The following is a 26,950-nucleotide window of genomic DNA, read 5'->3' as shown; positions in this document are numbered from 1 at the left end:
AGTGAGGGGCTGGGGGCGTGGTCAGGGTGGAGCCCCGCCTAGAATCCCCCAGTGAGGGGCTGGGGGCGTGGCTCAGGGTGGAGCCCCCGCCTAGAATCCCCAGTGAGGGGCTGGGGGCGTGGTCAGGGTGGAGCCCCGCCTAGAATCCCCCAGTGAGGGGCTGGGGGCGTGGCTCAGGGGTGGAGCCCCGCCTAGAATCCCCCAGTGAGAGGCTGGGGCGTGGTCAGGGTGGAGCCCCGCCTAGAATCCCCAGTGAGGGGCTGGGGGCGTGGTCAGGGTCTGGCTTCCATCACCTGCAGCACAGTAAAGCAATCAACTCCAGTAATGAAGGGATATGCTTGGCAGAACTTCAGCAATTCATTTCTAGGCAAGAATTTTTGGTAAAAACAAAATAAATACTGTAGGCGCCTCCCTTTCTGTCCCCTCTCATCACCCAGGGTACATCTGGAAATTCTGTTTTCTAGCACCCCCCTTAACCATCAAAATCCAGATCAACCTCTCCAAGGTGAGTGTGTCACCCAGGCAGCTGCAGTCTGCTCTGGGCTCGGACATGCTCCTGCACAACTCAGAGGACCCTTTGTTGTTGTTTTTGAGAAAGGGTTTCTGATAGCCCAGGCTCTCCTCAGATTTAATATGTAGCCAAGGTTGACCCTGATCCCTCCTGCTGATCCTCCTGGTGTCTTCAAAGACAAAATAAGGACAGAGAAGGTGCAGGTGGTCGGACAAAAGTGCCGCAGGAAGGGGGGCCACAGGAGTCATTCCCAAGGCCAAGTCCTCAGGACCCAGGGGTTTACACAGGGGCCCACTCCGAGCACGTTTAGTTGTTTTTTAAGCATTTATTACGGTAGCAGTTCCACATGCCACAGTGCACTTATGGAGAAGAGAGGACGACGAGCAACCGGTCTCTACTTCCACCACGCCCTGGGGATCAAACTCAGGTCATCAGGCTTGGTGGCAAGCGGCTTTGCCTGCTGAGTCCTCTCTTCAGCCCTGCACATGTTCAGATGAAGATGGTAGTTTAAAAAGAAAAGATAGGCCGGGCAGTGGTGGCGCACGCCTTTAATCACAGCACTTGGGAGGCCAGGCCAGCCTGGTCTACAGAGCGAGATCCAGGACAGGCTCCAAAGCTACACAGAGAAAGCCTGTCTCAAAAAACCAAAAAAAGAAAAAGAAAAAAGAAAGAAAAGAAAAAGGAAAAAGAAAGAAAAGAGAAAGAAAGAAAGAAAGAAAGAAAGAAAGAAAGAAAGAAAGAAAGAGAGAGAAAGAGAGAGAGAAAGAAAGAAGAAGGATAGAAATGTTTGGGGCGGGTGGGCCTAGCCGGAAGTCAAAGATTAAAGCAAAAAGACAGGAAGCTCCTGGGCACGCTCAGCTTGCCTTCTTCAATTTCGAGCGGAAACCATCATAAAGGACACTCTGAAGATGTGTCAGCTCCAGCTGTTACCAACACTGCGGGCTTTACAGGTGTCCCATCACTGTCCTTCCTTCCCCGGGTGTCTAGCCTACTGTATTCTCCAGCTCCTTAAGTAGCCAAGGGTGCCTTGGACTTCCTGAGCGCTCGCCCACCTTGTTTACAGGGCGAGGGAACTGGGCATGGGAGCCAGGGCTTCCTGCGCGCTAAGCAAGCATGCTGCAGATGAGCTCCTCCATCTTCAGCTCCTCCAATCGGGGGCATCCTCACCCGCCAAAGTCTCCTTCCTCACTCACTAACACCAGGATTAGAGGCAAGACACCGGCCTTTATTTGTATTTATTCTTTCTTGTTTATTTGTTTTATTTAGTGTTTGGGGAGTTTCTTCCACGATGTTTTGGGGAGATTCTTCCCAAGGGTCAAAGGGAAGCCTCGCTAGCCTGCCATCAACCTTTCAGATTCTAGGACTGAAGCCTGGGGAGCAGGCGCGGAGGATCGGGTGAGTGGTCAGGAGCCGGTGCGCACACTCAGGCTCTGTACACTGGGAGAGGAGGGGAGGGGAAGGGGACGGGAGGGGGAGGCGCGGGCTGGCGAGAGGAGGAAGTGGAGCAGAGGGCACAGGAGATGTTCCAGGAATATGGAAACAGGAGGAGGCCACGAGAAGGGAGAGCAGGCGGCCGCGCTGAACCCCAGACTCACGCTGGGGGGCCTGCTGCAGCACTCGGTGTCTTCACCTGTAAAATGGGGTGATCGCAAAAGAGGGGGAGACAGCAGCTCAAGAGACCTGTCAAAGTGGACCCCTGGCTGTCTGGCCCGGTGCTCGGGATCTTCAGCAGCCCCCCATCCCACCCTCCCACCCCCCTGAGACCAATGGCAGCTGCGGGCGGAGGTGGGGCCGCGCCTGCCCAGCCTTGGCCTTCAGTGGCTCTGGAAGCCGGCCCCGGCTGGCTTTCTCCCAAGGAGAGCTGTGGGAAGGTCGGCCAAGCAGGGCAGAAAACAAGTAAGCCCGCAGGGTGGGCAGGGGGCGTGGGAGGGTGGCCGGGAGGGAGGGACAGGGCCGGGCACGCAGGGCCGCCGTGCAGTGAGTGAGAGGCGCCCAGGACTCTGCCGAGGGCTGGACCCAGGAGCTCCCTGTCCAGGCCTCAACCTGCGCGGGAGCAGCGAGGCCCGGGGGTCTGCAAGCCTGAGCAGGTCAGCCTGACAGCAGGGTGGGGGCGCCCCGGCAGGAGGCTAGGGGTAGGGGCGCCTCTGGGTGGGCGTTAGGACTCGGGTGCAAGCAGGCTCGAGGGAGCTCCTGCCCCCGGGGAGGCATCACGGGGTGCAGCAGGCTTTCCTGGGGGGTCCCGAGGTACAAGAAGGGCTTGTCAAGGACGGCCGGGGACCTGACGCGTGCGTGACACTCCCCTGGGATCCTGGGAGGCGGCTGGTTAAGGATTTGGAGCGGCAGAATTGAGGTGTGCGGGCTCCTTATCTGCAAGACGGAGGCCTCCGCAGCCCCCGGGTGTGAGTTTCGGCTCCCTGGGAGCCTGGAATGCGGAGCAGCCTGGAGGCTTGGAGCTGGGACAAGCCGGCTCAAGCAGGCTCCGGTGTACGCGCGCCGCGGACACGCCCCCTGGAGCCATGGCCCCGCCCTCAGCACCTGCGTGTTTTCATCGCACGCTGGGACCAGGAGCTGCCCCCCCACTCCCTCTCCCCGGTGCTTGGTTGCCATGGAGACCGGTGGGCCGCCTGCACGGGCCGCTCTAGCTTGCGAGTCTCGTTGGCCACAGGCTCTCTGGCCCGCGCGTCCTCTCTATGGTCCAGGCCTCCGGAAGGGGGTCGGCGTGTGCCGAGCAGGCTGAGGGGCCGGGAGCGTTAGGCGGCGGGGAAGAGGGGCTCGGGGCGGAGCTAGGCGCTGGGTGGGTCGCACTGGCCGGGTCTTCCGGGGAGCCGTGCCTGACGAGGCCTGGAGGCGGCGCCGAAGGCCCTGGTAGAATCTGGGTCGCGAATGTCAGTAGGCTAGGGGCTGTGGGCGGGGCCGCGCCTGTGGGCGGGGCCGCGGGCCTCAGCTGGGGCGGGGCCTGGGTCAGAGTGGGCGGGCCTGCGTGCTTGGGCGGGGCCTGGCCGAGGGCGGGGCGTGCGCGTGCGCGCTGGGGGCGGAGCCACAGGCCTGGTCTGGAGGAGGGGCCTCGGTCAGGTTGCCGGGCTTTGGTTTGAGGCTCGCACTTGTGGACGGAAATAGAGGCCTCCGCTGGGGGCGTTAGTCAGGTTACCTAGGCGCCCAGGCTCTGAGGCGGGCTAAGCTCAAGGACAGCATGTGAATTTGGGGGCACAGGAGGGGGATGGGGCGACATGGGGGCGTGGCCTGGACCACTGGCTGCAAAGGGTACGACGGAGACCCGGGTTTGGGGGCGGCAGCTTAAGGGTGGAGCTTGGCGGCCCGGGGCGGGTGCAGCCACACGGTCAAGGCGTGGGGCGGGGTCTGTCATTGAGTAGAAGTTCTGGGCTTGGGGGAGGGCCGGAGGGCAATGATTGACAGTGATGTGGCCAATCCCAGGCCTTGAGGCGGGGCGGATTGAGTCAACGGGCTGGGTTTAGGCCGCCCTGGAGCCTGGCCCCGAGGCAGTGGGGGCGGGGCCGCTCCGGGGGCGGGGCCGCTCCGGGGGCGGGGCCGCAAGAACCGCGCTGGGGGCGGGGACGCTCTGGGGGCAGGGCCGCAAGAGACGCGCTGAAGGCGGGGCCGCTCTGGGCCGCACCGGGGGCGGGGCCGCACAGGGACCCGCTGGGGGCGAGGCCGAAAGGGGACGCGCTGGGGGCGGGGCCGCAAGAGACGCGCTGAAGGCGGGGCCGCTCTGGGCCGCACCGGGGGCGGGGCCGCACAGGGTCGCGCTGGGGGCGGGGCCAGGTTCTTAGTGAACGGGTTTGGGTTCGAGCAACATCCCGAGACCCCGAGGGGCCGGGGTCTGCGATGCGGCCGGGGCGGGGCCGGGACTAGGCTGGGGCGGGGTCCGCGGCCTCAGCTGTGTGCTCCGCAGGATGCGGGCTCCCGGAGCGGGAACGGCCTCGGTGGCCTCGCTGGCGCTGCTCTGGCTGCTGGGGCTCCCGTGGACCTGGAGCGCGGCAGCGGCGTTCGGTGTGTACGTGGGCGGCGGCGGCTGGCGCTTCCTGCGCATCGTCTGCAAGACGGCGAGGCGGGACCTCTTGTAAGTAGACGGGGTTGAAAGTGGGGTCGTGGATGCATGGCCCTCGGGCGAGCCGATGTCTTGCAGGGTGGTGAGAGGGTCCCGGTATGGCCTGGGGTTGCTTTATAGGCTGGGGCGGGGCCTGGGGGTGGAGTGACAGATTGCCCGGCTCTGCGGGGTCCTGCAGGAGACAGCCGAACTGAGCAGAGTACATGATTAGGACTTGGCGCGCTGTTAGGGTGTTAGGTGGCCACCGTTAGAGACTGGGTAATTGGTAGATGTAGAGAGAGCTGGGGGTCCCCGGGGCGCGGTGGGGACTGTGAGAGGCCTCTAGGGGTGACCCACTGTCCAGATTCTTGGAATGAGCAGGTCGGGGTAAAGGAAGGTCTTGGGGAGTCCAAAGGACTAAGGGGTCTCTAAAGAGTGTTGGCCCCTGTGTGGAACTTTGGGGTGTTGTTCTAGGCCTGGGGAACTGTCACTGATGTACCAGGGGGTGCGTGGAGGTGAGGTTTCTGGGGAGTCACGGGGTGCAAGGAACCTGGAGGCTTCTGGGATGTCTCTCGGGGTTTGTTCTGCAGTAACCTCGGTGTTACTAGGATTCCAAGTCTCGGGTCAACCCTTGGGGAGCCGTCTGAGTACCTTCATGGGCCTCCTTCGGGGGGGCAGACTGAGCATTGTGTGAGGAAACAGGTTTATGGTGGAATGGGGGCCTCACAAACTGACCAGCTCTGAGCCTTCTCTTCTCCACACAGTGGTTCTCGCCTGGTCTCTGCCTCCTGGACTCTGTTTCTGTTTTTCTTCTCTCGAAGTAGTGAAGAAACTGCATTTGAAGCAAGTAGTGTGGGGTCAGAGAAGACACTGTGAAGGCGTCAGTGGGCACACGAGTGAGGACACTCAGGGCTTTGTTTTTGGAGATGGGCTCTCGTGTCACCCAGGCTGGCCTTGAACTCCTGATCCTCTGCCTGTATCTCCCCAGTGCTGGGGTGACAGGCTTGTGCCACCACATCTGGTTGCTGCTGTGTATGCTGAGCAAGCGCTGCCCATTAGCCCAGGCCAGTCATTGTTGTATTTGTGAGACAAGGTCTTATGGAATCCAGCTTCCCACGTTTCTTCTTTCTCCTCCCTTTTCTGTCTTTCTCCCTACACACACACACACGCACGCACGCACGCACGCACGCACACACACACACACACACACACACACACACACACACACACACACCGTCTGTCTTTCTTGCCCACACTGCCGCGGGACTCAAGATGCTGCTGCCTCAGCCTCTGGAGTGACAGGCAGGTGGTTATCTCAGAACTGAGTAAGTGGCCCCGGAGAGACGGCTCAGTGCTCAAGCACGTCAGAAGACCCGAGTCTGGCTTGCGGCCTGTCCCTTCAGTTCCGGCCATCGCTCCATCCTCTGGCCTCTGCAGCTCCTGCTCCCACACATGCGCATATATGCAAGCAGGTCCTCAAGCGCACACATAGAAATAACGCCAGTATTTCATTTTTAATGAAAGAGTGTGGGTGTACAGTGCACCAGTGTCACACAGGCAGTCATGGGCAGGTGCAGGCAGTGTGACTCCAGACCTGGCTGGCCACTGGGAGCAGCCTTTGCTTTTAGAATCATCTGTTCTTTTTTGTTGTTATTGTTTGTGGTTTTTTAAAAGATTTTATTTATCTTATGAGTATTGGTGTTTTGCCTGTATGTATGTCTGTGTGAGGGTATTGGATCCTCTAGAACTGGAGTTAGAGACAGTTGTGAGCTGCCATGTGGGTGCTGGGAATTGAACCCGGGTCCTCTGGAAGAGCAGCCGGTGCTCCCAATCGCTGAGCCAGCTCTCCAGCCCTCTTTGTCTTTGTTTTGATGTTTTTGAAGCTGAGACTTACTGGGACCCAGGTGGGCCTTGAACTCCCCATCCCCTTGCCTTGGCCTTCCAGTCTGGACGTTGCCGCCCAGCTGTGCCCAGTTCACCTGCTGCCCAGGAGCACCTGCCAAGCCCTGCCCGGGTCTCCCAAGGGCCTGCTTTTCTGCTGCCCGAGTCCTGGGGCTCCGGATAAAAGAAGCTGAGGCCGGGAGAGGCCCTGGGAAGGGCCAGGCTGGACAGAGGTGTCTTTGTGCTCAGTGTGGGGGTGGCTTGGGCAGCTGCCAACCTGGGTGCCGGGGCATGTGGTGGGGACAAAACACCGGATCCCGGCCTGCCGGCGTGGGCCCGCTGGTGGGAGAGGCAAGCTGGAGGGAAGGGCCCTGACAGGCCCACAGTGCTGCTGGAACCTGGCCTGCCTCTGCCTGCAGACCCACCAGCTGTGGCCTGGTTCCCATTTGCAACATTCAGAGAACAGCTTCCTGCCGCCCTAGCCCGTGTCCTCAGCTGACACACCCACCATCTTCCTGGGCCCTAGGGCACTTAGTGGAACTCGAGGCTCAGCCGGGTGGTTATCAGTAGGTGAAGGCGTGCATGCTGGTGGTGCACTGGTTGGAGGTGGACACAGGATCTGACTGTGGACGTCGGGTGGTCCACTTCTCTCATTTAGACCCTTAGGCAGCATGCTTTCCGTGAGGTGCACACATTGAGTGCCAGTGGAGTGCGGCATCGGCATCTGCACTGTGGAAGGCCCGTGGAGGGTCTTGTTCAGTTCTGAGTCGTCCGTCCTTCACTTGCTGTGTGACCTCATCTGTGATAACGTACCTCTCTGAGCCGTCAGCTTCTCCATCGAATCCCAGTGTGTGTGAGCCCTGTGGTGTGGATATAGACAGAGCTTGGTATATACTAGGTGTTTAATAAACGCTTTGTAGGCGCTGGGGCCAGACATCTGCTGAGGCCACCCCATTTAATTTTTTGGTGTGGTATTTGGCTTTCTTAGTTACTCTGTTTATTAACGGAGCTGTGTTCACTGCTCTCTGTTCATTCTCGTCCTTGGCCATGGTTCCAGGGATCACCCCAGGAACTCATGTTGAGGAATCTGACTCCACTGACACCCCAGGAGATAGAGCCTTGAGCCCCAGGCCGTCAGGCTTTAACCACAGGATGAGCATGGAAAGCCAATTTTTAAAATTATTATTTAAATTTTTTATTATTTTATTGTTTAAGTATGGGTGTTTCTCTCTCTCTCTCTCTCTCTCTCTCTCTCTCTCTCTCTCTCACACACACACACACACACACACACACACACACACACACACACACACAAATGCACCGTGTACATTTCTAGTGTCCACAGAGGCCAGAAGAGAGCATCAGATCTCTTGGAACTTGAATTACAGATGGTTGTGAGCCATGTAGGTGCTGGGTACCCCTGAGCTGTCCCCAGCCCCCGATTTCATTTTGAGGCAGGGTCTTGCTGTGTAGTTGAGGTGATCTAGAACCTCTGCCCCTGCCCTTGGGTGCTGGGATGGCAGATGAGCACCATCTACCAAGCTTGGGTCCTTTTTTCCATCAGCCAATCAGTGCATACCTTGTGTTTCTCTTTGTACTCGCCTGATTTATGACACACTATGACTGACCGGGCCGTGGTGAGCCCAGCTCCCGGGCAGCCACCGCGTTTGGCAGCTTGTCTGTCGGCAGAGACACCACGGCATCCTCAGAGATAAGGTGTCGGGGGCTGCTTCCCAGCACATGGTCACCGTCCAGGAACCACAGCTGTAACAGACGAAGCCCTCACGGCGAACAGGAACCCTGGTGCACAGTGCTGAGCAGGAGCTGAAAGGTGGCGAGCTATTTAACCTCAGGCGGGGACACGAGCACACGCACACGCACACGCGCACGCGCACACGCACACGTGACTCCAGGTTCTCTTCTGGGTAGGAGAGGTAGATGACTAGCTCAGGGGGCTTGCCCTCAAACCTGATGACCTGAGTTCAATCCCCAGGACCCTCAAGGTGCGGGGAGAGAACCGGCTCCCACAAGTTGTCCTCTGATCTTCACACGCACAGTGAATGAATGAATGAATACATTAATGTAGCTTTAAAAAACGAAAAAAGCTTAAAGTTCTCTTCGCTTTGCAAGCACCCAGGAATGATGATCCTGGCTCACAGAGGTGTATTCGTGTGTGTCCCGTCAGGTGGCCTCTGAATGACAAGGGTGGAGAATGTCCTCATGAGTCAGATCAGAAAAAGCATTGGCTGTTTTACATTAACGTGTGTGTGTTCCCCTGTGAGCGCACATGTGCATGTGTGGAAGTCGGAGGACCGTTTGCACACCTTTAATGTGGCCATTGGAGAGAAGGTTTGAGGCCAGCCTGGTCTAAATAGCAAGTTCTGTGACAGCCAGAGCTACACAGTGAGACACTGTCTGGTTTATTTTTCTTGATTTAAAGCTTTTTAAACATTATATTAACTTTTTTTTTTTTTGGTTTTTTGAGACAGGGTTTCTCTGTGTCATTTTGGTGCCGTCCTGGATCTCGCTCTCTAGACCAGGCTGGCTTTGAACTCACAGAGATCCGCCTGCCTCTGTCTCCCAAGTGCTGGAATTAAAGGTGTGTGCCACTACCGCCCGCCTAAATATTCTATTAACATTTTGAGGCAAAATTTTGGAGGAGACCCTCTGGCCTGTAGCTCAGGCTAGCCTCACAATCACTGCGTAACCCAGTCTGGCTTTGAGTTCATGACCTCCCGCTTTAATGATAGCAGCTCCCTAAGTGGAGACCTTCACCTTCTCAGGGCCCAGCCCCTCCTGCCCCACCTCTAAGTCCCACTCCAGGGTCTTCAGCATAACCTCATGCCTGTCTGGAGCACTGACGACCCGTCCCCACCCTGGGCACATGTGTGGTGTGGTTTGGTTTTGCTCTTTTGAGGGGCCCAAGACCCAGCTCCCAAATAAATCACCCATAGAGGCTTCTTCTTAATTATAAATGTCTGGCCTTAACTTGGCTTGTTTCTTGCCACCTTTACTTAAATTATCCCATCTAGCTTTTGCCTTTCTCCATTTCTGTATACCTTTCATTATTTCCTACTCTGTGGTTGGCTGTGTAGCTGGGTGCCTGGCCCCTGATGTCCTCCTCCTTCTCTTGCTCCTTCTCCCTCCTCCCAGATTTCCCCTTCTATCTATTCTCCCTGCCTGCCAGCCCTGCCCATCCTCTCTCCTGCCTTGCCGTTCAGCTCTTTATTAGATCATCAGGTGTTTTAGACACAGTAACACAGCTTCACAGAGTTAAACAAATGCAACATAAAAGAATGCAGCACACCTTCAAATAATATTCCCGATCCATGTGGCTGTGCTTGGGAACAGCAGCTGTCCCCAAGGGCTGCAGGACCCCTGGCTGACCCCCAGCCCAGGCCCTGGGTACTCCCATCCCTCTGGGATCATTTGTGGCAGATGCTGAACCGGGAGAGCTGGGCCTTGGGCCTCAGGTCATCTCCTCAGATCTCTCCTGGCTTCTTTTCGCTTCCCCACCCTCGCCTCCTCTTTGTTTATTTTTAATTTTTACTTAATATTTCTTAGTTTTTAGGTATTTTTACTTGCACAGATGTTTTGCCTGCGTGTGTGTCCTGAGTGCATGCCTGGTGCCTGCAGAAGGCAGAAGAGGTGTTGGGGGGGGGCAGGGACTGGAGCTCCAGATGTGGGGGCCGCGTGTGGGTGCTGGAATCAAAGGCAGGCTCCGGTGCAGCCAGTGCTCTAACCACTGAGGAAACCCAGCCCCGTTCTCTTCAAGCTTTGAGACAGAATCCCTCTCTGTGGCCCTAGCTGACTTCACACTCCATCCCCCTGCCTCAGACCCCTGGGTGCTAGGATGACGGAAGACTAGACTACCACCATGCCTGGCTCCTCCCGTCTCTCTAGGGGACAGACAGGGACAGGACGAGAAGTGAGCATGCAGCCCAGGGCTCGGGAGGTCCTGGGTGCCAGGGCAGAGATGCCAAGGCAGGCAGTGCCTCTGGGGCCCTGGAGTGTTGGGGCACGGCACAGCTGAACCAAGACCTGAGTGAGAGCATGGCTGGTGTGGCCTGAGCAGAGGACCTGGGGAGGGTGCCGTGTGTTCAGGGAGCCCTGTCGTCTGCAGCGACTGACGGGCATGGTTGGGATGGGGTGGCACAGGGCATTTTTCTCTGTCCCCCCCCTGAGTCCCACCCAGCACGTAGGAGGTGGAGACACCTGGGGAGAAGTGGAGGACCGAGGGCTGGCCTTGGTGGGTGGGGGACTGACCCGCGTGTCCTGGCTTCCGTCTCTAGCCACATAACTGGGCGTGGTGGCACGCACCTTAGGACCTCTGCACCAGCTGTGCAGAGGCTCCCCCCCCCAGCCCACTGTTAAGAGCCCTCATTTTTACCCGTCACCCCCCATCGCATTCAGTTCTTCCCAGTGCTCATCACTGTGGGATCACCTCGCAGAGGTCTGTGACCCTGGAGGGATGTGGTGACTGCTCTGTCCTCAGACCAGCACTGCTTCAGCTGGCAGCCTAAGGGGGTGATGGGCAGGTGGGGGAGGACCTGAAGGGTGAGAGCAGGATGGGTGGATGAGGAAAGGGGTGGATGAGTGAAAGAAGCTGGAGTGGTTGGTTCTGTAGCCTGAGGAAGGGTTGCCATGAATTCAAGGCTAGCCTGGGCTACGAAGGAGGTATCAAATGGGAGTCCAAGGCACTGCAGGTTTGGTGTCTCCTCTTGAGTGGCCTGTGGTCACCATCTCTGTGTCCCGTGGTGACGGGGTAGGAAACTCAAGGGACGTCTCCAGAGAGAGGAACGAGGATGGCATGGGAGACCTTCCTGATAGCCAGGCCTGTCAATCAAGGTGCTCCAGAGGGGTGCAGGCTCCAGGCTAGAGGGCAGTCAGCCAGACTGACTCCAAAGTCAAAGGAGGGCTGGGGGCGTGGTCAGAGTTGGAGCCCCGCCTAGAATCCCCAGTGAGGGGCTGGGGGCGTGGTCAGGGTGGAGCCCCGCCCAGAATCCCCCAGTGAGGGGCTGGGGGCGTGGCTCAGGGTGGAGCCCCTGCCTAGAATCCCCAGTGAGGGGCTGGGGGTGTGGCTCAGGGGTGGAGCCCCTGCCTAGAATCCCCAGTGAGGGGCTGGGGGCGTGGTCAGGGTGGAGCCCCGCCTAGAATCCCCAGTGAGGGGCTGGGGGCGTGGTCAGGGTGGAGCCCCGCCTAGAATCCCCAGTGAGGGGCTGGGGGCGTGGTGGTAGATTGCTTGCTGAACAAGCCTGGGTTCCACTGCAGCATTACAGACAACAAAGAATCTGACACCTGATGCTCTGGTCACTAGGCCATCGGGGAAGACTGCACGGTGACCAACACTCATGTGGTCGTCACACTGGCTTTGGGGATGCATAGTTTCCTGGGTAGGCTGATCCCCCTACCCTGAGATATCAGCCGTTAAAGGACTAAGCGTTCTGGACCCCCAGCTGTCCTGGGCCCCTGATTGGGGAACCGAGGCTCGAGGCGGCCCTGGGCAGTGACCCTGGTCCCCTTCTGTGCAGCGGCCTCTCAGTTCTGATTCGTGTGCGGCTGGAGTTGCGGCGACACAGGCGCGCAGGAGACACGATCCCGCGCATCTTCCAGGCAGTGGCCCAGCGACAGCCGGAGCGCCTGGCGCTGGTGGACGCGGGCAGCGGTGTGTGCTGGACCTTTGCACAGCTGGACACCTACTCCAATGCGGTGGCCAACCTGTTCTGCCAGCTGGGCTTCGCCCCAGGCGATGTGGTGGCCGTGTTCCTGGAGGGCCGGCCTGAGTTCGTGGGGTTATGGCTGGGCCTGGCCAAAGCTGGTGTGGTGGCAGCGCTGCTCAATGTCAACCTGAGGAGGGAGCCCCTGGCTTTCTGTCTGGGCACATCGGCTGCCAAGGCCCTCATTTATGGTGGGGAGATGGCGGCAGGTGAGGCCGGTGCACACCAGGGGTGTGGGGACCTGGGGACCGCAGGGCGAGGGAGATGCTAGCCAGGGGTGCTTGGTAACGGTGACCCTGAGCCTCTGTCGCCACAGCGGTGGCGGAGGTGAGCGAGCAGCTGGGGAAGAGCCTCCTCAAGTTCTGCTTGGGAGACCTGGGACCCGAGAGCGTCCTGCCCGACACGCAGCTCCTGGACCCCATTCTGGCCGAGGCGCCCACCACACCCCCGGCACAAGCCCCAGGCAAGGGCATGGATGGTAAGTGAAGGGCCTCTGCCATCTCTCCCCTCGGTCCTCAGCTCTCCCGGTGCCCAACACCTGCTTCTCCCGCAGATCGGCTGTTTTACATCTACACTTCGGGAACCACAGGGCTTCCCAAGGCGGCCATTGTGGTGCACAGCAGGTGAGCAGGGCCCTGGGCCCTCCGACTGAGCCCCACCCTCCCCTGCTCAGCTCCCGCGGCTCCCGTCCCTCCCCCACACCCTGGCCCTGCACCCTACTTGTTTGTTTTTGGAGACAGGGTTTCTCTGTAGCCCTGGCTGTCCTCAAACTCGCTCTGTAGCCCAGGCTGGCTGCTAACTCACAGAGATGCCCCTGCCTCTGCCTCCCGAGTGCTGGGATTAACGGTGTGCGCCACCGCTGGGCGGCGCCCTTGAGGGTTTTATATCCTAAATCCCGTGCCCGTTCTGCCTTGGCCCTCACGGGTCATGTCATGGCTCCGTCCTCTCTGGCCCCACCTCTGCCTCTGCCCACCGTGGTCCTTTAAGTCTCGGTGGGCGCCGTTCCGTGTGCTGCACCCTCAGACAGCCTCCCAGGGCGCAGTGGGCTCTGCAGACCGGTGGCCCTCCCCAGAGGGGCCCCGCAGACTCCGCCAGTGACCGCCTCCCCTCCAGGTACTACCGCATCGCAGCCTTCGGCCACCACTCCTACAGCATGCGGCCCGCCGACGTGCTCTACGACTGCCTGCCGCTCTACCACTCGGCAGGTGCGCGGGCGCGCGCGCGGGCGGGCGGGCACGGGTGGACCCTCGGGGACCTCACCGCCACCCTTCCTCCAGGGAACATCATGGGCGTGGGGCAGTGCGTCATCTACGGGCTGACTGTGGTGCTGCGGAAGAAGTTCTCGGCCAGCCGCTTCTGGGACGACTGTGTCAAGTACAACTGCACGGTGGGTCCCGCCCCCTGCAGGCCCCGCCACCGCCGCAGTGCCACACGGTCCTCTGGGCTCAGGCTGGGGAGGGCACAGCCTCCGCACAGGTCACGCCCTGTGGCCGACCCCACCCCTCATGACGAGACCCGCCTGGGCGCAGAACCTGGTTCAGGGCCCCGCCCCTCCTGCTCCGGCCCCGCCCTCCTGCTCCGGCCCCGCCTCTCCTGCTCCGGCCCCGCCCCTCCTCGGACCCGCCCCCTGCTCCGGACCCTCCCCTCCGGCTCCGGACCCGCCCCCCCTGCTCCGGCTCCCCCTTACGGTGCTCATCTGTGCTCAGACCCCGCCCTGCTCAGGCGCCGCCTTACTAGGTCTCTGCTTAGCCAGTTCCACTCAGCTGGCTCGGCTCTGCCTCTCACTTAGGCCTCACGCACTCGGCCAACCAAGGGCGTCCTTCCGGCCAGGCCTTGCCACTCCTCTGGCCCTGATGTGCCACACCCTTCCCAGGTCCCCTCGGCCCAAATCCTGTCCCTTGTGCTCGGCCCCCACCCCTCCTGCAAGGCCACCCCAGTTCTAGACAGGCGTGTTCCAACCTGGTGGTGGAGTCTCTGTCCAGGAGAGGAAGGGGAGCCATCTTCGTAGTCTCCTACCGCGTCACCAAAGACAGGGCACCTGTTTTAAAGTCGGGGAGACCGAGGCTATAATGCAGCTGGCATGGTTATCTCATTTTCTCCAGGTGCTGCCTGCACAGAGCTGGGTCCCTCCTGGTGGGGCAGGGGGAACCTAGGTGAGGGGGCTGAGCTCAGGCAGGGCACTAACGCAGTGCTTGGAGCAACACCACACACACAGCCCCTTCACACCACACCCTGACCCTTCACACCACACACAGCCCCTTCACACCACACACAGACCCTTCACACCACACCCTGACCCTTCACACCACACACAGCCCCTTCACACCACACCCTGACTCTTAACACCACACACAGCCCCTTCACACCACACCCTGACCCTTCACACCACACCCTGACCCTTCACACCACACCCTGAGACCCTTCACACCACACACAGACCCTTCACACCACCCCCTGAGCCCCTTCACACCACACACAGCCCCTTCACACCACACCCTGACCCTTCACACCACACACAGCCCCTTCACACCACACCCTGAGACCCTTCACACCACACCCTGACCCTTCACACCACACACAGCCCCTTCACACCACACACAACCCCTTCACACCACCCCCTGAGCCCCTTCACACCACACCCTGACCCTTCACACCACACACAGACCCTTCACACCACCCCCTGAGCCCCTTCACACCACCCCCTGAGCCCCTTCACACCACACACAGACCCTTCACACCACACACAGCCCCTTCACACCACCCCCTGAGCCCCTTCACACCACCCCCTGAGCCCCTTCACACCACACACAGACCCTTCACACCACCCCCTGAGACCCTTCACACCACACACAGACCCTTCACACCACACCCTGACCCTTCACACCACACACAGACCCTTCACACCACACCCTGACCCTTCACACCACACCCTGACCCTTCACACCACACCCTGAGACCCTTCACACCACACCCTGACCCTTCACACCACACACAGCCCCTTCACACCACCCCCTGAGCCCCTTCACACCACCCCCTGAGACCCTTCACACCAGGTCCTGGGCTCCTTCCCGATCCTTGAGACAGGGAACCGGCAGGATTAAGCCCCTGCTCTTCTCCGGCTGAGGTGGGTGCAGGCTGCTGGCTGGGAAGAGAAAGAGCTGGTGTGTCCAGGTTCTGGGACACTAGCAGTTGACAGGCAGCCCAGTGCCTCACAGGACGTCCGGGTCACACAGCCCTGCACGGCACACTGGAGGCCCGTACTCCGCAGGCACTGTAGGGCTTTGCACCCGTCTTGGGGAAACTACTAATCCTTGAGCGGAGAAAAGCCAGAGGGTGCTGGAGCTGGGTGGTGGTCAGCACACAGCCCAGCCCGTGTTCGAGGCCCTGGGTTCCATCTCCAGCAGCCCCCAGTGCCCTGGTGGTGGTGGCTCCATGTCAGGACTCAGCAGTTCAGTGGCAAACCACAAGCTCTACAACCCTACCTCCGTCCAGTTCCAGAACATTCCGTTCCTGTCCACAGACCCCACCTCTCGCCTCCCAGGACCTGGTGGACTTCACGCCGCTAGTTCACACACTGCAGGGCCCCTTAGCTCTGGGAAGGCATGCTGGCTCCTTCTTGTGTTCTTCCTCTCTGCTCTGGAACCAGGGTGTGGGCGGAGAGGCCACCCCAGCCTGGCACGTTTCTTCTCTGCTCTTGGTTTTGTTCACGCGGGGCTGGTGTGATGTCGGCATCGACCTTATCTCACCTTCCTTGTTTGTTGTCGAGGCAGGGTCTCTCTGTATCTCTCCCTGCTGTCCTAGAACTCACGCTGCAGACCAGGCTGGCCTCTGCCCGCCGCTGACCATGCCACAGCATGTGGGGCCTGCGTCGTCAGGCTGCCTGTGGTGGGCATGCAGGGTCCCATGGTCTTCGCTCTTACCTGGTTTCGGGGACGGCTTACCCTGCAGACCCTTCAGAGCCATCTCTGTCAGGTTGTGTGTCAGTGAAAACCCTGTGGGGCAGAGGGGTGGGTGAGGGACAGGGGTGAGGACAGGGGTGAGGACAGAGGTGAGGATAGGGGTGAGGACAGAGGTGAGGACAGGGGTGAGGACAGGGGTGAGGACAGGGGTGAGGACAGAGGTGAGGACAGGGGTGAGGACAGGGGTGAGGGACAGCGGGGTGAGGACAGAGGTGAGGATAGGGGTGAGGACAGAGGTGAGGACAGGGGTGAGGACAGAGGTGAGGACACAGGGGTGAGGACAGAGGGGTGAGGACAGAGGTGAGGACAGAGGTGAGGACAGGGGTGAGGACAGGGGTGAGGACAGAGGTGAGGACAGGGGTGAGGACAGAGGTGAGGTCAGGGGTGAGGACAGGGGTGAGGACAGGGGTGAGGACAGAGGGCTGAGGACAGGGGTGAGGACAGAGGTGAGGACAGAGGTGAGGACAGAGGTGAGGACAGAGGGCTGAGGACAGGGGTGAGGACAGGGATGAGGACAGGGGTGAGGACAGGGGTGAGGACAGGGATGAGGACAGGAGTGAGGACAGAGGGGTGAGGACAGAGGTGAGGACAGGGGTGAGGACAGAGGTGAGGACAGAGGTGAAGGACAGGGGTGAGGACAGAGGTGAGGACAGGGGTGAGGACAGGGGTGAGGACAGGGGTGAGGACAGGGGTGAGGACAGGGGTGAGGACAGGGGTGAGGACAGAGGTGAAGGACAGGGGTGAGGACAGAGGTGAGGACAGGGGTGAGGACAGGGGTGAGGACAGAGGGGTGAGGACAGGGGTGAGGACAGAGGGGTGAGGACAGAGGGGTGAGGACAGGAGTGAGGACAGGGGTGAGGACAGGAGTGAGGACAGAGGGGTGAGGACAGGGGTGAGGACAGAGGGGTGAGGACAGGAGTGAGGACAGGGGTGAGGACAGGGGTGAGGACAGGGGTGAGGACAGAGGGGTGAGGACAGGGGTGAGGACAGAGGGGTGAGGACAGAGGGGTGAGGACAGGAGTGAGGACAGGGGTGAGGACAGGAGTGAGGACAGAGGGGTGAGGACAGAGGGGTGAGGACAGAGGGGTGAGGACAGGAGTGAGGACAGGGGTGAGGACAGGAGTGAGGACAGAGGGGTGAGGACAGAGGGGTGAGGACAGCGGGGGGGGGGGAGGACAGGAGTGAGGACAGGAGTGAGGACAGGAGTGAGGACAGGAGTGAGGACAGGGGTGAGGACAGGAGTGAGGACAGGGGTGAGGACAGGGGTGAGGACAGGAGTGAGGACAGGGGTGAGGACAGGGGTGAGGACAGGGGTGAGGACAGAGGTGAGGACAGGGGTGAGGACAGGGGTGAGGACAGAGGTGAGGACAGGGGTGAGGACAGGGGTGAGGACAGGGGTGAGGACAGAGGTGAGGACAGAGGGGTGAGGACAGAGGGGTGAGGACAGGGGTGAGGACAGGGGTGAGGACAGGGGTGAGGACAGGGGTGAGGACAGAGGGGTGAGGACAGAGGTGAGGACAGAGGTGAGGACAGGGGTGAGGACAGGGGTGAGGACAGGAGTGAGGACAGAGGGCTGAGGACAGGGGTGAGGACAGAGGTGAGAGACAGGGGTGAGGACAGGGGTGAGGACAGGAGTGAGGACAGGGGTGAGGACAGGGGTGAGGACAGGAGTGAGGACAGAGGGCTGAGGACAGGGGTGAGGACAGAGGTGAGAGACAGGGGTGAGGACAGGAGTGAGGGCAGGGTTGAGGACAGAGGTGAGGACAGAGGTGAAGGACAGGGGTGAGGACAGAGGGGTGAGGACAGGGGTGAGGACAGGGGTGAGGACAGGGGGGAGGGGTAACGCGGTGATGCAGAGCAGCCGAGCTCTGAAGCTCTGCTCAGAGAACAGCAGAGACCAGGGCCTCAGGCTGTGCCACCCCCGACCATGGGGTTTGTTGGCGCCTGAGCCGGGCTCCTGCTTGGCGGTCAGGACGGCCTGGACCCTGTCCTCCCGCCTGGGCCTCCCGAGTGCTGGGTGACAGGCGTGGCTCTGGGGGCAGCCCTGGGTGTGGGGCTTTAGTGAGCTGGGGCCCAGGCTCCTCACGGACAGCGCTCAGAAAAGGACAGCTCACCCCATGGACACGCTGCAGTCAGTGTGGACCGGGGGCTCCCTCTCCGCCTGCCCCACGCCCCTCCTCTCCCTCTGCCTGTCTGTCTGTCTCTCTCACTCTCACACACATTTTCCCTCTCCCTTTCCCTCCTTCTTGGAGACAGACTCATGTATTAGCCAAGGCTGGGACGTGCTGTGTAGCCAAGGCTGGGACGTGCTGTGTAGCCAAGGCTGGGACTTGCTGTGTAGCCAAGGCTGGGACTTGCTGTGTAGCCAAGGCTGGAACCCCTTTAGTCCTGGTAGCATGGACACAGCCCTCTATTTTACTTGGTTAGCCCCCCCCCAGGGCTCCCCCTTCATTGGGGACAGGAGGGGACCCTGCCCCTGTCACCTGGGGGAGGAGTCCCCTTTCCAGCCTTCCAGTGAGAGCTCCAGGGAGCTGGACAGGGAGGTAAAACCCGTGACCCCAGACTGCAGGCCACACCCCTGCCGTCCCAGCCTTTGGAAGACTGAGGCGGAGCATCAGGAGCTCTTGGATAGCCTGGGCTACACAAGACACCGTCTCAAAAACCACACGGGGTGGTGGATGCTTGCCTGGCACACGCTGTGCCGCCCCTGCACCCTGGGGTCCTCCGTGCTGACTCTCATTGGCCAGCGCCGCCTGTGCCTCCCGCGCGGAGGTGGCAGCCATGTCACTGTCCGATGGCAGGCGGGCGGCTCCCTCCCTGGTGTGAGGCCCCCGTGTACCCGGCTGTCGCCGAGCTGGCCACGGCCTGTGCTGCCCTCATCAGCCCCGCAGGCCCGAGCCCAGCACGAGCTCGGTGGCCGCCTGTGACAAAAGTGCTTCGGCGGATCCGTGCGGTCCCTGACGTGGGGGGGGGGGCGGGGTACGGAGGGCGGGAGGAAAAGCTTGGGTTCCTTGCGGAAGATGGAAAGAGGCTCTGGGCTGGCATGGTTGCTAAGTCTGAGTGGGTGACTGCCGCATGCCAGCCGTGTCCAGGCGCCTGGGCAGGCTTCACGTCCAACTCAGCGGCTTACCAGCACTGTGACTCCTTGTTATTGTCGGCCTCAGTTTGTCCATCTGTAAAATGGCGCATGCAGCCATACAAAAGGCCACCCAAGCGGGGAATTACAGGATTAAACAAACGAACAAGCCCTGGGCTGGTGGTGCAGCCCTTCAATCCCTGCAAAACCAAACAAACAGGCCGATCTCTGTGACTTAAGGCTAACCTGGTCTACATAGCAAGACCTTATGTAAAGGAAAGAAAAAACGGAGGGAAGGGATTAAAAGAATTTGAGGTACCCGGGAGTTGGAGGTGACACCCTCAGTCTGTGAGGCAGTGGGCAGTGGGCTTTGTGTGCCCCCCCCCGCCCCCAGCTCCGGGGCCTGGCGAAGGACCGCGGGACAGGAGCGGCCGCCCCGCCCACCCCACCGCCCCGCTTCTGACGGGGCGTCCCCGCGCCCTCCGAGCCCCGCTTCTGACGGGGCGTCCCCGCGCCCTCCCCCAGGTGGTGCAGTACATCGGGGAGATCTGCCGCTACCTGCTGAGGCAGCCGGTTCGCGACGCGGAGCGGCGGCACCGCGTGCGCCTGGCCGTGGGTAACGGGCTGCGGCCGGCCATCTGGGAGGAGTTCACGCAGCGCTTCGGCGTGCGGCAGATCGGCGAGTTCTACGGCGCCACCGAGTGCAACTGCAGCATCGCCAACATGGACGGCAAGGTTCGCGCCGGGGTGCGGGCCGGCGCCGGGGCCTCCGTGGGCCTCGGGGCGGCCGGGGCGTGGGCTGCAGCGCCGCCGCCGCGGGCCGCTCACCGCCGTCTCCACCCAGGTCGGCTCCTGCGGCTTCAACAGCCGCATCCTCACGCACGTGTACCCCATCCGCCTGGTCAAGGTGAACGAGGACACGATGGAGCCGCTCAGGGACGCCCAGGGCCTCTGCATCCCGTGCCAGCCAGGTGAGCGTGGGCCCCGCCCGGTGCCCCGGGAGCCCGGGTCCCCACGGCTCCACCCCCACTCAGCCTGAGTCGCCCCTTCCAGGGGAGCCCGGACTCCTCGTGGGTCAGATCAACCAGCAGGACCCTCTGCGACGCTTCGATGGCTACGTTAGCGACAGCGCCACCAGCAAGAAGATCGCGCACAGCGTGTTCCGCAAGGGCGACAGCGCCTACCTCTCAGGTGCGGAGCCGGGGGCCGGGCTGCCTGGCTGGCGGTGACGCCCGGTCCCACCTGCCCCTCTCCCCTTTAGGTGATGTGCTGGTGATGGACGAGCTGGGCTACATGTATTTCCGCGACCGCAGCGGGGACACCTTCCGCTGGCGCGGGGAGAACGTGTCCACCACGGAGGTGGAAGCCGTGCTGAGCCGCCTGCTGGGCCAGACGGACGTGGCCGTGTACGGGGTGGCCGTGCCAGGCAAGCTGGGGACACAGGTGGTTGTGGGGTGCAGGAGCCCTCCCAGGAGGGGCCTGCGGGTGTAGTACCCCCGGGTCACACACAGCCTGGAGAAGCAGTTGCTGACCGGGCGGAGCACTGGACCGGGAGTCCGGTCACGTTCCCAACGTTGAGCGGCAGTTGGGGCGCTTAGGGTCGGAAGGAGAGAAGCGGCCCTTTATAAAGTGGGTATTGCCAGGACCGATGTTGTCCCAGTTGGGAGGTCACAGAGTAGAGACCAGGACTTTGTGTAGTGGCCACCGGTGTCCTCACCGAGCCTCCCCCTGCAGGAGTGGAGGGCAGAGCCGGCATGGCGGCCATTGCGGATCCCCACGGCCAGTTGGACCCTAACTCCATGTACCAGGAATTGCAGAAGGTTCTGGCCTCCTATGCCCGGCCCATCTTCCTGCGTCTTCTGCCCCAGATGGACACCACAGGTACGGCCCCTGCCTGGGAGCCGTTGACTTGGTCCTAATTTAGATTCCCTGTCCCCCGTGTGAACGGAGGTCCACAGCCACGAGCCTGGGCGTTCCTTGTTTTCTGGATGGATTTACCTGCTGTCTGGTCACCCCACGCCCATCAGGGGACCTCAGCTGGGATCCTTGTTTCGACTTCGCATTGTGAGGAAGCCGGAGGGGGATGTGGGGCTCCACATCTTGGGTTCTTTGTCTGTGAATTGTCTCGTCTTTTGCCCCTCTGTACCAGCTGGACAGTACTTCTTCGTCTACACTTTGTCTGCGGTGCTGAGCATTAAACCCAGGGCCTCACGCATGCTCCACCACTGACCACATGCCCGGTTCTTAAATCATTTTTGAGACAGCCCAGGCTGTTCTTAAACTTGCTGTTCTCACCGGGTGGTGGCGCATGCCGTTGATCCCAGCACTTGGAAGGCAGAGGCAGGTGGATCTCTGTGAGTTCAAGGCCAGGCTGGACTACAGAGTGAGATCCAGGACAGGCACCAGAACTACACAGAGAAACCCTGTCTTGGAAAACCAAAACAAACAAAACCAAAAACTTGCTGTTCTCTGACCTCAGCCTCTCAGGTTCTAGGATGGCGGATGTGTGCTCTCACCACAAGCACTGTGTGGTGCTGGGATAGAGCTCGGGGCTTCTCCCTGCTAGGCAAGCGCCCTCCAGCTGAGCCGTCAGACTGGGAGAACTGAGTCCCAGCCCTGGGGTTCGCCATTTCTTAGTAGACAAGATAATCTCTTTTCAGATGGGCGGTTGCTCCTTCACATACTCCAGTGCTCAGGAGGCTGAGGCTGGGTGATCACCTTGAGTTTGAGGCCAGCTTGGACTTTGGGGGACTTCAGCTCTGACACAACAGTGTGAAGTGTGGGTCTCCAGGGGTCTGGACCAGACTTCGTTAGCAAGCACAGCTGGGTTCACGCCAGGCCTGCCTCTTGCCTGAGCTGACATGCTCTCCCTGTCTCAGAAGTGGAGGGTGGGAAGCCGTGGCGGTGTCCAGTGGGCAGCGGTCAGGCAGAGTGTCTGCCGCCGAAGGGAGCCCTGTGCAGAGAGCTGCTTCTGGGTACCCACCTCTCCTCTGCTCCCCCACAGGCACCTTCAAGATCCAGAAGACCCGGCTGCAACGTGAAGGCTTCGACCCACGCCAGACCTCAGACCAGCTCTTCTTCCTGGACATGAAACAGGGCCGCTACCTGCCCCTGGACGAGGCAGTCCACGCCCGCATCTGTGCCGGGGACTTCTCGCTCTGATGAACCTGGCACGTGGGATGGGCCTGGACTCCTGAGCCCTGGGCACCTGACTCCTGAGCCCTGGGCACCTGACAACCCTGCTCAGGTGCCTCCCTGCCTGGCCACCTGGCCAGCAGCACTGGTGGGCGTGAGAAACTGGAGCCTGAGGGCCAGGTGTCTCCCTCCTACATCTCACTATGCATCCATCCTGCTCTGCCTTTCTCTTTCTCTCCATCTCTTTTCTCCCGACCCTCCAGGAGCCCCACAAACACAGCTTGGCTGCTGGGCCCTGCACTGGGACCAGTGTCCAGGGGTCCAGGCTGTGGCGCCCACCTCCATCACCACTGTGCCTTAGCAACCTGTCCTCGGCTGCCCTCCCTGCTGGGGGTCTGTAGCCACTCTGATGTTAGCTGGGTGACATCAGCAGTCCCCACCGACCCCCAGTCAACTGGAAGTTTTATATTTTTGTTTTGAGACAGTGTCTCACTGTAGAGGCCAGGCCGGCCTCAAACCCGCCATCCTACTGCCCTGCCTGTTGGAGGGCACTGCCCTGCAGTGCCTGACCAATGACATCCATGCACTATTGCCCCTGGGCCCCCACTCTCCCCTCATATCCTGGACGCTTCCGGAATTGATTGACCACTTGGACGTGGCTAATGGTGGCCCCGCCCACATGTGTCTGTTGAGGGGTCACCAGGCACCCCCTCTCGGGGCCCTGACTAGCAAAGCTTGGGTGTCTCGTCGCACAGCTGGAGGGAAGGCTGCTGTGGTGCCCCTGGGGACGACCTGGAAGCCCTTCCCTAGCCCAGACCCCGAAGCTCGTGACGCTCCAGGCTCCCATGCTCCCCACGGGGTCGGTCACCAAGTCCGGCATCTGCCCTCCTCATCTTCAGGGGCCCGGCCCCATGAAGGGTGAGAACGGCACAGCATCCACAGGCTGCGCAGCCCTCCACACACAATGTGCTTTCCTTGTTGGTGTTAAGAAATAAACGTGCTGAGCCTTGACACTTGCCAGAGCACAGGGTCTCTGGTCTGTCTTGAGGCCTAGGTGTGAATTTCTGCAGGTCACACCTGAGCAAGCTGCAACAGGACACCACGGTCGGTCGTGGTCCTAGTTAGGGCTACTGTGATGAAACAGGAAAGCATCTTGGGACAGAAACACATCCTGCATCACAGTCCATTGAGGGATCCATGGCAGGATCTTTTTTTTTTTAATTTATTTTATTTTATTATTATTTTTTTAACGCCGAATGCTGTTTATTGAAGGAGGGAGGAGGTCTTAAATACAGGCTTACAGCACAATGGGAGAACCCCAGAGGGCAGAAGATGGCTCCTGATGTTTTACAATCTTGCATCTAAGCTGTTAATGACCATTATTCAGGATACACAGACAAGGACCTTCCCTTAAGCATTCAGGAGGGTGGAACCTGGCAGGGAATTAGCATAGGGGGGATATCAAGGTCAAGGTCCACAAGCAAGGCAACCGTTACCCAAAACAGGGGCCAGGGCCCTACACGTTCCCCTTTTACTAAAAAATGAGCTTCTGACTTGGGTTGCGTGGGACGTCAGCAGGTCACCTTACCCTTCATGGGGACGCCTGCCCAGACCACACTGGTGCTCTGTCTTAGGTTGGTGAGCACCCCCCACCGGGCATTTCCTGTCTCTGAATACTCCTTATCATACCGGCTCAATCTGTGTGAGCTGCAGAGTTAACTGCCCAGGCCACACAGGTGCTCTGTCTTAGGTTGGTGAGCGCCCCCCAGGAATTACCCGTCTCTGAATACTCATTGTCATACAGGCTCAATCTGTGTGAGCTGCAGAGTTAACTGCTGCCTTGGCAGCATCTTAAACGGAGCACACACTTGGAAGCAGGAGCTGATGCAGAGGCCATGGAGGGTGCTGCTTACAGGCTTGCTCCACATAGTGTGTATTCTCTGAGCTGGCCATGAGCCTGCTTTCTTTTTTTTTTTTTTTTTTTTTTTGGTTTTTCGAGACAGGGTTTCTCTGTGTAGCTTTGCGCCTTTCCTGGAGCTCACTTGGTAGACCAGGCTGGCCTCGAACTCACAGAGATCCGCCTGGCTCTGCCTCCCAAGTGCTGGGATTAAAGGCGTGCGCCACCACCGCCCGGCAAGCCTGCTTTCTTATAGAATCCAAGACCACCTGCCCAGGGGGTGGCACCTCCCACAGCGAGCTATCCCATCAATTATCCATCAAGAAAATGCTTCATAGTCTTTCCAGTCTCTGGGGGCATTTTCTCAATTAACCCCCCCCACACACATACACACACACACACACACACACACACACACACACACACACACACGACTGTGGCTTGTGTCAAGTTGACAAAAACCAGTCAACACAATCCTGTCTCTGGAAAGTTATAAAAAGCAGGGCATGGTGGTGCATGCTATTAATCCCAGCAGTCTAAAGGCAGAGGCTGGTGGGTCTTTGAGTTCGAGGCCAGCCAGGGCTGTTATGCAGAGAGACCCTGACTCAAAAAAACAAAACAAAAAAGAGCATCACGACCTTGATGGCCTGTTTCTTTGGCTGGAATTGTACAAAAAGCAAAGGTTTATGTAGCTTAGTTTTAGAGACTGGAAGTCCAAATACCATTACCACATTTTAATTAGTTCCCAGATGCCCCATCTTTAAACACTGTAATGGGACTGACTTTTCACTGTGTGTGTGTGAGTGTGTGTGAGTGTGTGAGTGTGTGAGTGTGTGTGTGTGTGTGTGTGTGTGTGTGTGTGTGTGTGTGTGTGTGTAGTTACAGAGCCCATGTGGAGGTCGGGGACAATACTGATTCTCTCCTTCCCCCGTGTGGCTCCTGAGGATGGAACTTTGGTCAGACTTAGTGAAGAGCGTGTTTACTGGCTGAGGCACCTGGAAGACACCATCTCTACCTTCTTTTATTTTTGCCTTTGCTTAACAGTATTCAAGGCTTTGTGAGTTAAACTTTGTGAATTAGAGGAAGCTATGACAGCAACAGGACCCTGGCCTCCAGGCCAGCCTCTACAGACCCAGGGAGCTCCAGGCAGGGGCACCAGCAGGCTTCAGCTTGCTTCCCTCCAGCCTCCAAGGATGCCCCAGTCCCTGCCTGGACTTTGGTGCCCCAGGGCAGGATGATGCATCTGCCTGTGGGTACCAACAAGTCCCCAAGTGGTGGAGGGCCTGGCGTGCAGGCAAAGTGGCCTGCTCACAATGACCCCAGCCCTGGGATGTGTGCTGTCCCCACTCAACACCTGACAAGGCAGCCGTGAGTTGACACCAGGCCCAAGGATGAGTTTGTTATCTTGATGCATGACACTGTTTGGACCTGTGTTCTAGAAGGAACAGCCAGTTCCAGCCAGCCAGGCTGCACAGGGAGATGCTTTCTCAAAAGAAAACAAACAAAATAAAAAGGGCTAGCCAGCTGGGAGCAAAGACACCTGTCACCACAGCCCCTGGAAGACTGAGACACTGGGATGCTGAGTCCCAGGTCAACCCTGGCCGCACAGTAACATCCCACTTCAAAGCAGCCAGAAGAAAATATGAACACCAATTATTTTTTGAAGCCTCAATTTTAAATAAATAAAAATGCTAATTGCTCTTCCTACCCCAGAGTGGTGTCCATTATTAACTCTCATGAAGGGGATGGCCGTAGCTGTCCACGTTACTTACGCTATGGCTTCTTGGGCTCGCTATCTCGTCTCTCCTTCCCCGCTCTGCTTTTATGCCTCCCAGGACGGAACATTGGGGCTTGTTATCACACAGCAGAACTCTGGCTAAGCTACGCCCCCAGGCCTGTTATATGATATTTTGTTTGTGTTCTGACAAATAAACCTTGCCTGGAGATCAGAGGGTGGAGCTAAACTACTAGTTAGCCATCGAGGCCAGGCAGTGGTGGCACACACTTTTATCCCAGCACTTGGGAGGAGGAAGCAGGAAAATCAGGAGTTCAAGGCCACACAAGATTGAACCAGTTTAAAAGAGGCAGTGACGGCTCATGCCTTTGATCCCAGCACTTGGTTGGCACAGGCCTTTGATCATAGCACTCAGGAGGAGACAGGATCCCACCCATTCAATCTGAGGTTTCGTAGAGATAGGATCCCTGCCCCCCATTTGGTCTGAGATTTCCTAGAAGTAAGAGATCTCTAGTGGCTGCTGCTTGGCTTCTCTGGTCGTCCAGCTTTCACCCTAATGCCTGACTCTGGGTTTTTATTATTACAACTAATCAGGGTCATGCTTCACAGGCCATCCCTGGGGGATTCTAGGTGGGGCTTAAGCCCCCTAACCTTACTTCTGAGCCATGCTTGGGTATTCATCCAGGCTGATGTTGAACTGCTAGGCAATTCTCCTGCCTCAGCCTCTCAGTGAGTTGGCTTCACAGGCACCATGGTGATGCTGGAAGACAGGGTTCATTTTATAATTTTTTATGCTGTAACATGGGTATCACACGATGTCACCATGACATGCTGCTGGGAGATTTTTTTTCTCCAGAATCTATGGGACCCAAACCACTTTAGATTGGGGATTTCAAAAATTTCAGAATACTGGTACAAACTCCTGCCCAGTCAATTGATGTCATTCATGCCTTACACATGCAGCTTGAAAGGAAATGTAGGTACTGAAATTTGT

General features: G+C 59.3%; 1 protein-coding gene across 5 annotated transcripts; it reads left to right on the top strand.

Annotated features, from left to right (window-relative positions):
- The first annotated feature begins 1,707 nt into the window (after nt 1–1,707).
- Slc27a1 (solute carrier family 27 member 1) lies at nt 1,708–23,346 on the top strand. 5 transcript variants are annotated; one of them, XM_076553154.1, is made up of 13 exons: nt 1,708–1,906; nt 4,422–4,589; nt 11,969–12,363; nt 12,471–12,632; nt 12,708–12,777; nt 13,268–13,359; nt 13,432–13,541; nt 19,715–19,924; nt 20,034–20,160; nt 20,243–20,380; nt 20,451–20,615; nt 20,924–21,070; nt 22,194–23,346. In XM_076553154.1, exons 1-13 carry the CDS (start codon nt 1,800–1,802, stop codon nt 22,349–22,351), a joined length of 2,049 nt encoding a protein of 682 aa, XP_076409269.1. In that variant the 5' UTR covers nt 1,708–1,799; the 3' UTR covers nt 22,352–23,346. The 5 variants fall into 5 exon arrangements, with proteins under 5 accessions (XP_076409269.1, XP_042118861.1, XP_006989191.1 ...); XM_042262927.2 differs by lacking the exon at nt 1,708–1,906 and adding an exon at nt 1,969–2,407; XM_006989129.4 differs by lacking the exon at nt 1,708–1,906 and adding an exon at nt 2,391–2,598.
- Nucleotides 23,347–26,950: the final 3,604 nt, after the last annotated feature.

The sequence above is a fragment of the Peromyscus maniculatus genome, chromosome 17 (assembly GCF_049852395.1).
Source record: "Peromyscus maniculatus bairdii isolate BWxNUB_F1_BW_parent chromosome 17, HU_Pman_BW_mat_3.1, whole genome shotgun sequence".
Taxonomy (NCBI): domain Eukaryota; kingdom Metazoa; phylum Chordata; class Mammalia; order Rodentia; family Cricetidae; genus Peromyscus; species Peromyscus maniculatus.
Note: the sequence above shows the minus strand (reverse complement) of the source record. Positions and strands in the feature narration are given on the sequence as shown.